The sequence below is a fragment of the Aricia agestis genome, chromosome 9, assembly GCF_905147365.1.
Source record: "Aricia agestis chromosome 9, ilAriAges1.1, whole genome shotgun sequence".
Taxonomy (NCBI): Eukaryota; Metazoa; Arthropoda; class Insecta; order Lepidoptera; family Lycaenidae; genus Aricia; species Aricia agestis.
In genome coordinates, this window is record NC_056414.1 from 9,865,799 (window position 1) to 9,876,276 (window position 10,478).

The window sequence follows — 10,478 nt, forward strand, 5'->3', positions numbered from 1 at the left end:
ACTATTACTCCTTCGAATATACGTACGGAAATATCGATGGTACCGGTACAATGATTCATAAATTGCTATTAATGTAACTTTGTAATCTTATAATATATGTATATGGGATTACAAAGTTATTCACGAAGTTTCAAGTTAGAGAAAGAAGAAGAAAACTGGACAGTAATTATGAAATGTTTATTAGGTTTTCCCTTAATTAAGACACTAAACACTAGCTAAATATCTCTCTACCGGCGACAAACCGGAGATATTGATGGTACGGGTACAATGATTCATAAACCGCAAATCTAACTTTGTAATCCTATACATTTATATGGGATTACAAAGTTATTTACGAAGTTAGTGTATCTAGAAAACTGGACAGAAATGTTGAAATATTTGAATTTTCCCTTGATTTAGACACTAAACACTAATTATATTCTAAGTTTGAAGGTTCTATGTCTGCTAGTGTGTAGCAAGTGCCTTAGACTTTTGGTGATCGGTCAGTCAGTGACAAAATTAAGAAACTTTAACAAGTTACAGCTCTTAAACTACTCGTTCAAATTGAATAAAATTTTAAATATACCGTGTTTATACAATGCTTGCTTAACAACTGAAAATTCAGGCTTGTTCGTTTATCCACAATGAAGTTATAGGGAGTCAAAAAGAGCCTGAATTGGTTCGAGAAAAGGATGGTACGGCCGTGCCGCTTTTTTGCTCGACTTGGCGGGGGCACTGCCGTGCCCCCAGATATCGCTTACAGCTGAAGACGTATCCGGTCTGCTATTGAACCTTATTGCAGAAAAATGAGGGCGAAAAGTGGTAAACCGGATCTGCCTTTGACCGTACTTATCATAGAGGCCAGACCTAGCTAAACTTTATTTTGGATTTTTTATAGGTGCAAAATGCCCACATGCAGTCCCAGTGCATACGGACGAAGGGTGTTGTGAACAGATGTCGGCAGTTGCAACCGTCACCGTTGGATGAGCACGACTGGAGCTTAATCATCGGTGAGCTACCCCATTTTGTATCCCTGTCCCGCGCGCAGCTCCCCTATATGTTCATCCCTCTCGCCGGTTAATTGTACAGTCGCTGCCCTACAAAAAGCGACCGCCTAACCCATTCCGCGTAGAGAGGAAGGCGGCCGTTTATTAGAGGGCATCGACTGTACCGTAGACTGGAAGTTTTATGGAAAGTTGTTTGTGCGTTGCCACTGGCAACTGTACTTCCACACCGCCTGTACCTTTGAGATATCGGACGTGCCGCAGCCTTCCTCGTGACAATAAGTAAAGTAGTGCACTTAGAAAATTACATGCCGGCCTTTGAAGATTAACGCCTGTAGGTGAGTTATTAAAAACTTAAGATTTGAGTTAAAAAAATGAAACATTAACTATTTGTCAGTATTGGTTTATAGCGTTTCAGAAAGTAACCTTAGATCGTTTTATCAGTCGGTGAATTATGAGCTTTTACATAATATCAGCTTTAGTATGCAAATCGCAGTCAGCGGTAAGTGGGTAAAACCCGGCATATTTTAGCGGTTACCTTCGAGATTTCTTTATCTAATTTGGCACCGCATTTTATTAATATTATGCTTGCATGTAATTAAATAAAATAATCTTAGTTATCTCATAAATTACTTGCTCAATATTACACACACTTATTTTAAATTACTATGCATATTTGATAAATTATACTAAATATCGTTAAATTTCTCTCATTAAAGTCTTGAGTTTTAGCTCAACCCCCTCAACCCTCTCTAAACAAGTGCATAATGACTAAATTTGTAAGTTTTCCCTTAATTTCACAGATAATTGGGCACCCTCACAGCATATCAAGTTTAATGAAGCTTAATTTTAAATACCTACTGCGTCTTAATTGATGATGATTGATAATGAAATAAAGTAGTTTGAATTAATTTAGTCATGTTTAATTTCGTTTTAGAAAAAGCTTTTTTGAATTAATTTAGTCATGTTTAATTTTGTTTTAGAAGAAGTTTTCGGCTCTATATTCATTGGCTTTTAACTACATACAATACAGTAAACTGGTATTGTTTAAACAGTTCTTTAATTTTCTGCTGCAATTTATTCAATACGCGACAACGTGTTAGGTAGAGTTTAGAGAGAGAGAGAGGAATTTCCCGTCATTCAAAATGCAAGAGAGTATAAAAACTTTTTGGTAAAGTTCACTATTACGTTTACCTGCACCAGTCAGAGCTGGTTAGAGAGTAATTTTGCCAAGGTTGACCACGTCCGTCGTCCAGACTGTCCCAAAGGGGATGCAAATACTAACACAACATGAATACAAAATCGGTAATGGTCATTGCGAAATTAAATTCAGTGGCCTGTATTGTACCTAATGACTCGTGTGTCAAGCCTACTGAGTAGGTAAATTTACTGCTGGTAACCAGAACTTTTGTTTTTTACAGGTAAATAAATAAAATATTTTTATTTGAAATTGAAGATGAGACGAAGATGATACAGTATGACATTACCGCACAACAGTTTGAGCTTTAGCGAACCAGCATACTGCAGCCACGACAGTTCGTCCACTTGGGAGCCGCTATATACCTCCCAAATTTGGTCTGACAGTAATTTAAGGAAAACCATCATCAATGCGCCGCTGTCGGAAACTAGGGGAGTCAAATATTGTTACACTTGCCGGGGAAAAGTCAGAAACTACCAGCTTACCTCTCCGGACACTTTTTTCGTACCCTGCAAGCATTCCACGCCGAAAGGTAACAAGCAGAAGGAGTCATACCGACAGAACAGCGATGACAGTCATGTCTATTCCATATCGAAGCCTTTCTCTTCTAATCAAGAAATACCTGCAACAAACTTTGACGATAACGCTGCTAGAATTGAAAATTCCCATATTCCCACCATCTCCGAGCAACTTGATGGCAATTTTCGTACCAAGTACGTGAACGCTGAATACAGTCGGTCCCCGTGTGGAGGCAGACGACTGAGAAAAAGTCTGAAAGGACTGCGATGTATCGTAAACTTTGCCTTGACGGATAGTCCGAAGAAGAAGCGGACTCAGATTCAGGCGTGCTCAATAAGTCTTATGATTGTAGCTATCGTAGTGATAAGCTTAATTCTAGTTAATTTTACTTCTCCAAATTTATTGAACGCTAATAGTACTAGTACAAATGTAGTGCCAACTAATATAATGTTCAACGAGACGACGTCGGCTATAGTCAGCGACGGACCGGCGACGTCGCCGGCGGTAGAAGCCAGCACGAGTGCGGCCGTCACCGAACAAACTTTACTGATCTCTACCTCAAATTATTCTAAAACAAATACCGTCATAACGAAGCTACGCGAAAACATTAGAACTTACCGGAAAAACTTGAGTAAGGAGGAGGTAAAGAAATCGAATATCAACAATAGAGACTTGAGTCAAAAATTTTGCTCGTGCCAAACTAATGAGATTTGTATGCTGAATGAAACTAGCGGGACTTCGTATTGTAGAGTTGCGGCGGACATGGATGATCCCACAGGTAATATCCCACATAATCAGACTAACGTAACAGTAACTAGGATTACGTTTCAATGCCTATTAGCTATTCCTTAATTATTACTACTGTTTGGTTTTTCAAGTCTTATTCGATAGGGAAAATACACACTTGGCTACTTGCCATACGTGTACTCTTTATACGAGCGCGTACACGTATGGCCTCTCTAACTCCCTCTCTGAGATAAATTGATAAGGTATCAACTTTTACAGACTCCAATTTTTTTTTAATTCTTTGCCTGTAAAATTCTTTACCAGTTTTGAGCTTTTTAACTTTTGGGTTTATCAGTTTTGCTACTATTTACGATATTTACTTTTGATCTATTTATTTTTTCAGGCTGTGGAGGTTTATGTGCCTTAGAGACTGAAGCATGTCATCTGGTAGATAGGAGCCATGGTGCCCGAGTGTGTCGGCAAATCAACCCGGTGACTTGTTCGCCGAAACACTGGCGGTGCAAGAATGGTCTGTGTGTGCCTCTGGAGGCCCGGTGCGACGGCTACGTGCAGTGCTACGACAGATCTGATGAAATTAACTGTGGTGAGTCTTCAAATGTTTTTTTTAGCACCGGCTAAAAAGTAAAAATAAACGTCTGGTACTACGCATGGTAGAGTAGGTAGACCATGCAGAGCTATAAAAATAGCTGATGTTAAAATACTTAATATAAAAAATATATTATTTTGTGTTAAATTTAACAAATAAGTAAATTAATCCTACGTAGTCCACTATCATTTAAGTAGGCAGCCGGCATAGAGTAACTTATATATTATAGTACTAGCTGTTCCGCGCGGCTTCGGCCGCGTAATTTAGGAATTTCACTTAACCGTACATTTTTCGCAAAAAATTGCCTATGTCCCTTCACGTGGTCTATTCTTCATGTTTGCCAAGTAAAAATTGATCCAGTAGTTCTTAAGATACTCGTAATAAGCAATTATATATAATTTACCCCGTTTTTTCCACATTTTCCTCTATTTCTTCGCTCCTATTAGTCTTAGCGTGATAAAATATAGCCTACAGTCTTTCTCGATAAATGGGCTATCTAAAACTGAAAGAATTTTTCAAATCGGACTAGTAGTTCCTGAGATTAGCGCTTTCAAATAAGCCCTTTCATATAATTTCTCCCGTTTTTTACACATTTTCCTCTATTTCTTCGCTCGCTTTAGTCGTAGTGTGATAAAATATAGCCTATAGCCTTCCTCGATAAATAGGCTATCTATCACTGAAACAATTTTTCAAATCGGATCAGTAGTTCCTGAGATTAGCGCGTTCAAATAAGCCCTTTCAAATAATTTTCCCCCGTTTTTTCCACATTTTCCTCTATTTCTTCGCTCTTATTAGTCTTAGCGTGATAAAATATAGCTTATAGCCTTTCTCGATAAATGGGATATCTAACACTGAAATAATTTTTCAAATCGGAACAGTGGTTCCTGAGATTAGCGCGTTCAAACAAACAAACTAACAAACTCTTCCGCCTTATAATATTAGTATAGAGCCGTTTTTTCCACGTTTTCCTCTATTTCTTCACTCTTATTAGTCTTAGCGTGATAAAATATAGCCTATAGCCTTCCTCGGTAAATGGGCTATCTAAGACTGAAAGAATTTTTCAAATCGGAACAGTGGTTCCTGAGATTAGCGCGTTCAAACAAACAAACTAACTAACAAACTCTTTCGCTTTATAATATTAGTATAGAAGTATAGATAGGTAGCAGCCGGCAGTGCACGGCCTTAGCTAGAGTATTTTTTTATTTTTAAATTGTTTGTTAATTGGTTTGGGTCTTGGGATAAAAAAAATGTACAAGGCAAAATGTATATATATGGTGATTGATTTAGGAGCTCCCGAGCCGTGCTCCATAAAATTTTTACTTCCGCCCTATTTGCAAGCTGCAATGCTGCCCTACCTCAAATTTGACTGTAGCTCCAGCCCTGGGGCAGTGGCACTACCCAGTACTCACATTGATGGTAAATGAGTGACCGTCCAAAGTGACCTTAGTTATGGCGTTGATGATCTATTCTCTTCCTAACATTAATTCGTATAAAAATTATTATAAATACGTGTTTCATTTTATTTTCAGAATGTGATCTCAAAACACATTTTCGGTGCAGCCAGCTAATGTCTTGTTTTCCAAATAGAAAATTATGCGACGGATATGTAGACTGTTGGGATGGCTACGACGAACTCAACTGCACAGCTGGTAAGTCGCCGTAGTCCTAATCGATCTATTTCCAATAAAAAGGCTTTGTAGCACCAAACTTTTTGTATGAGAAGAGAATTGAACGCTATGACAAGACAGGGTACTCTGCAAATGTGAACATTATAAGGTACCTACTACCCACTAAAACCCCATGGTGCTTCACTCCCCGCCTAGGCACAGTCACGGGCACGATTAACCCAACGCAACTCTACCAGTGGTTCTCCGAGTCTCGCAGACTCATCAAAGCATGTAGACTTTTCAAGGTCGTCCCGCGGGGTGGCCTAGAAAAGCCCACACGTGGGCCGCGATGTGCAGGAGCACCATGCGCATCACGGCTCTCTCTGGAACTCGGTGCAATGAGCAGCAGTGTCCCCACACTGCTACCCCGAGTATTCCGGCTAAGGCAGGGCACTGCCGCGGCCACTCCGTGGTGCGCGTCACCCTTGCCTAATCAAGTAATCACCCCATACTAAGTACCTTCCTACTTATTACTTACCCGGTGGCGGTACATTATTAAAGTTAATTATAACTACATGGCTATTAACCTACTAAATTCTATGATAAAATAAATTAAAACGTCTTGTCAGTCGTGACTCGTGTCCGATAAATATTAGGTAAGTAAGTATGTTTTGATAAATTTATAAATGTTACTGTCGAGCGATATTACCAATATCTAAAGTAGAAGATTCAGAAGGTTTAAAACATCAGTGGAGTTGCCATACATACAGCCGTCTTAGCACTCCCAACCACGTCAACATCTCACCGGGACTAGCAGCAATCCTAAACGGAAGTACATCAAAGACGAACATGAAAATGAGCAAATATTTAGCTCTCCCAACAACTACCTTCGCTGGCCAACCATGCAGAATACTGAAATCAGACACCAAAACGATAACAGTATTCGAATGGGACGCGCAAACAGCTTTTGAACGGGCATGTTACCACCCCACGCATAATCAGCGTAGACGCCATGTCACTGGGACAGGACAAAGGCAGGGCTGCAAATTACGATGGAATAGTAAAAGCCTCAAAACATCATGAGATAATCGTCTACGAGAACAGAGGGGATGACCTAAGCTTCCTCAAAAAGAATCGTGATGATCAGCCAGCAGCGTCCCAACCCAGCAATAAGGCGAACTCATCCTCCGCAAGTGAACGACTCCAAGCATCACGGGAGAACAAAAAAGAGGATGAGAAAGAGAGAGATAAAAATGAAATTAAGAAGTCTCTAAACTCAACGGCCAAATTAAAAGCGTTTGTGGGCTCCATCAAAAAAGTACTTCATCGTGAAAGAATGATCGAGAATAAAAACACCCTTTCTCGGATCAAGGCTTCGTCACAAACAAATCGGCATGCTTTAGCAATGGAGGCTTTTTTGAGGGAACCATCTACACAAACACCGGCAAATAAAAATAAAAGATATAGGGCCGATCTCGGGCAAGTGCTCCCGCCAAAACTCAGACTGGCCCAGAACCCCGAAGATCATATAATAAATGCCTTCCTCGAGTTCCAGGCGATAATAAGAGCAAATAAGACCATAAAGCTCTTGACCTGCAATAAGATCATGCAGGCCTATCAGCGGAAAAATCAAAAGCTGTTAGAAGTGAGACTCGAGGATGCAAAAGCTGCCATATACGACAATGTCACCTCCACAATAATTGCCGGGGCGATGACAGGGCAGTATATGGCGGCATTAAGTGCCGACTGCGGATTCGTGGTTCTGGACGAGGATGAGACAAAACGCACGGGAACACTCAAATTTATCACAAAATCTGAGGATCCAATACTGGTAATAGCGGAATGTACCAGAATAATGCTGGAAGACAGGATACTAGAAATGGCAGAAGTCCTATCTGGGGACCCCGAATCCAGCATGGACTGGGATATATTCGCGAAACCTATCAACTACTCGTGGGTCAATGGGGTTCCTGGATGTGGGAAGACAACTTGGATCATTAATAACTTCAATGAGGAAACAGACGTTATAATAACAACGACAATCGAAGCAGCCGAGGATCTAAAGCAAAGGCTATCGCTACGAACTGGCAACAAAGTTAAAGATAAAGTTCGTAGCATGGCCTCTTTGCTGGTAAATGGGACAAAAGAAACCTACAAAAGGTTGATAGTTGACGAGGCCCTCATGAACCATTTCGGCTCAATCGTCATGGCGAATCAGTTAACAGGCGCCAACGATGTCATCCTCATTGGAGATATTAACCAACTCCCGCTTATAGAGCGTGAAAACCTCTTTAAACTTAATTACACTCGTCCAAACCTGGTAACCAGCATCACCCAGGAGTTGTCTTGCACACACACGAGCCCTATGGATGTGGCATACGCCTTAAGCATGGTCTATAATAACATCTATTCATCGAAGGAAATTGTGCAGTCCCTAAAGCTAATGAAGTATACAGGAGCGAGAATACCTAAAACCGATCTAAATACCCTGTATCTTGTCCACACACAAGAGGAGAAAGCAGCCCTCACTAATACAGGCTATGGATCGGGAACGGACTCTCGCGTCCTCACAATCCATGAAGCTCATGGATTAACGAGTCCCTCGGTGATCATCATACAGACCAAGTCCCGAAAGCTGGCAATCCATGACAGCGTTCCTCATGCAGTTGTAGCCATATCCAGGCACACTAACACCTGTGTCTATTACACTGACACTGATGGAGACGCTGTGGCAAGCTTCATAAAAAGAGCCACGGAGGTGTCAACCGAACACATAAAAGATTATAACATAAAAATACAGGAATGATAAAGTCCTAAGCCACATGGCGGGTAGATTCGACACAGAACGTTATCTCTTTAACACCCTAGAAACTCCACCCAGCTTGAGTGACCCCTCTCCACCAAGCCAATGTCACAACATCTAAAGGCAAAGGGTGGAGCAGCATAAAATCTAAGGAAATCGGAAGATCTATATAACATGAAAAAATGATTTTTCTGTAAGCAATATACATATATTGCTTACAGAAAAATCATTTTTTCATGTTATATAGATTTATAAGCATGAAAATAAAATCTACAAATATATGTTAAATCTAAATACGATAAATTTAAAGATAATTAGGTACACTATTCAGAATATAAAATTAACAATAACAATAATCTACAGAAACATAAATATAAATAATTTAACAATGATAATAATTACACTAAAAAAAAAGGGAAAACTAAAAATCTTAATCAAAAAGGCCACCCCGCAGCGTACCGTGCTCAAATGTCCCCATCACACTGGCCGCGTTACCGCGCTGAATGGCTAGGGAGACGTGTTGGGCCAGGTACGCCCCGGAGCGGGGATCTTTACCCGATTCCCGCAACCGACGTCCGAGCTGGCGAACGAAAGGATGGACCACAATTAATTAAAATTCATAATAGTATTTCAATTATCCTTGGTGCGAAAAATCTAAATAATAAAATAACAAAAAAAGGATATGGACGAACAGTCCATAGACGGCCACAATTTTTTAATAAAAAAACATCAGTGGAGTAGGTACCGTTTAGGTACAGAACGGGGTTACCGTAGTCAACTAGACGTAACGACTAACGGGGACTCTATCGAGTTAACCAGTGACCTTCTTTATTTTGGCATTATTTATATCATTTGTTGTTTATGTTTCTGTGTATCTTTTTCAAATAGGATCGACAGAACCGAGCAACTTTAAAACCTTATTGTCAAGTAGGTATTATGGTCGAAAAGTGGTACACATTTGACTACGATTATTCAGATCGTAAATCTCTTAAATTGGTTCGTTCGGTCACGGTTCGATCATTATTAACAAGCAAAATATATTTTTCAGAATGCCCCGAGCACCAGTTCACATGTAACGACGGTCAATGTATACCGTCGGTTCGGTTCTGTGATGGGGTGCCGGACTGCGACGACCAAAGCGACGAGCCCAGCGGTTGCGCCGCGTGCGGAACCCACGAGATACGCTGCAAGAACAATCGGTGCATCCCGTCCTCTGCCAGATGTGATGGTAGAAACGATTGTGGTGATAACACGGACGAATTAAATTGTTCTTGATCAAATTAGCAGAAATCACTTACTGCCCACATAATTATTATCCTCTCATCTCAACGTATTTTCCTATCTTAAAAAGATGATATAAGTAAATATAATTTTTGAAAAAAAAAACGGTTTTTTTTTATTTCTCATACTAAAAAAAAATTTAGTTTGTTATTATTTTTAACAATATTCCGCGAAATAAACCTTAACCTTAGTGAATAAGTGAGTGTACGCATAATAGGCATGCGTACACAGGGTTGCCAGACGGCCAACTCGGTTTCACCCCAAGTGTTCCACGAAATCCCCCGAAAATTCTGGATTTCAAGAAAAATCCCCCCACAAATTATAAAAGAAAATTTTTGTTCATTATGAATGGGAATTTCACAAATGGATACGATGAATGTACACTATTTCTGCAATAGCGTCCAATCTTTACAGAATCAGCATCTTCGCGAGCTCCTTGATCATTTTTATGGTTCCATAAGTCGTAACCAAAGGGTAAAAACGGGACCATAGTACTTAGATTTCGCCGTCTGTTCCCACATTTTTTCCTCCAACAATCCCCCCAAAAAATTGTTCCCCCCAATTTTCCCCCCATCACCTAAAAAAACCCCAAATTTGGGGGGATTCCCCCCAATCTGGCATCACTGTGCGTACAGCACATCCCTCCTTTCCCACACTGCCTATGCGTAGTACTCGCATGCAAGAACCTGCAAACACCACCACCACACAAGCAATAATGTAGACAAAACCTCGACGCGCGTTTCGCCCCAACACC

The 10,478-nt window shown here is 40.3% G+C and overlaps 1 protein-coding gene across 3 annotated transcripts in view; it reads left to right on the plus strand.

Moving 5' to 3' along the window:
• LOC121730108 (prolow-density lipoprotein receptor-related protein 1-like) overlaps positions 1-9,802 on the plus strand; it is a 22,858-nt gene extending 13,056 nt beyond the window's left edge. For all 3 annotated transcript variants that reach the window (XM_042118956.1, XM_042118959.1, XM_042118957.1), the window contains exons 2-6: positions 878-989; positions 2,405-3,478; positions 3,830-4,030; positions 5,563-5,682; positions 9,492-9,802. In XM_042118956.1, the coding sequence (XP_041974890.1) occupies positions 2,461-3,478; positions 3,830-4,030; positions 5,563-5,682; positions 9,492-9,718 (1,566 nt within the window). In that variant the 5' untranslated portion in view covers positions 878-989; positions 2,405-2,460 and the 3' untranslated portion in view covers positions 9,719-9,802. The remainder of the gene's footprint in view (positions 1-877; positions 990-2,404; positions 3,479-3,829; positions 4,031-5,562; positions 5,683-9,491) is intronic.
• The last annotated feature ends 676 nt before the right edge of the window (positions 9,803-10,478 follow it).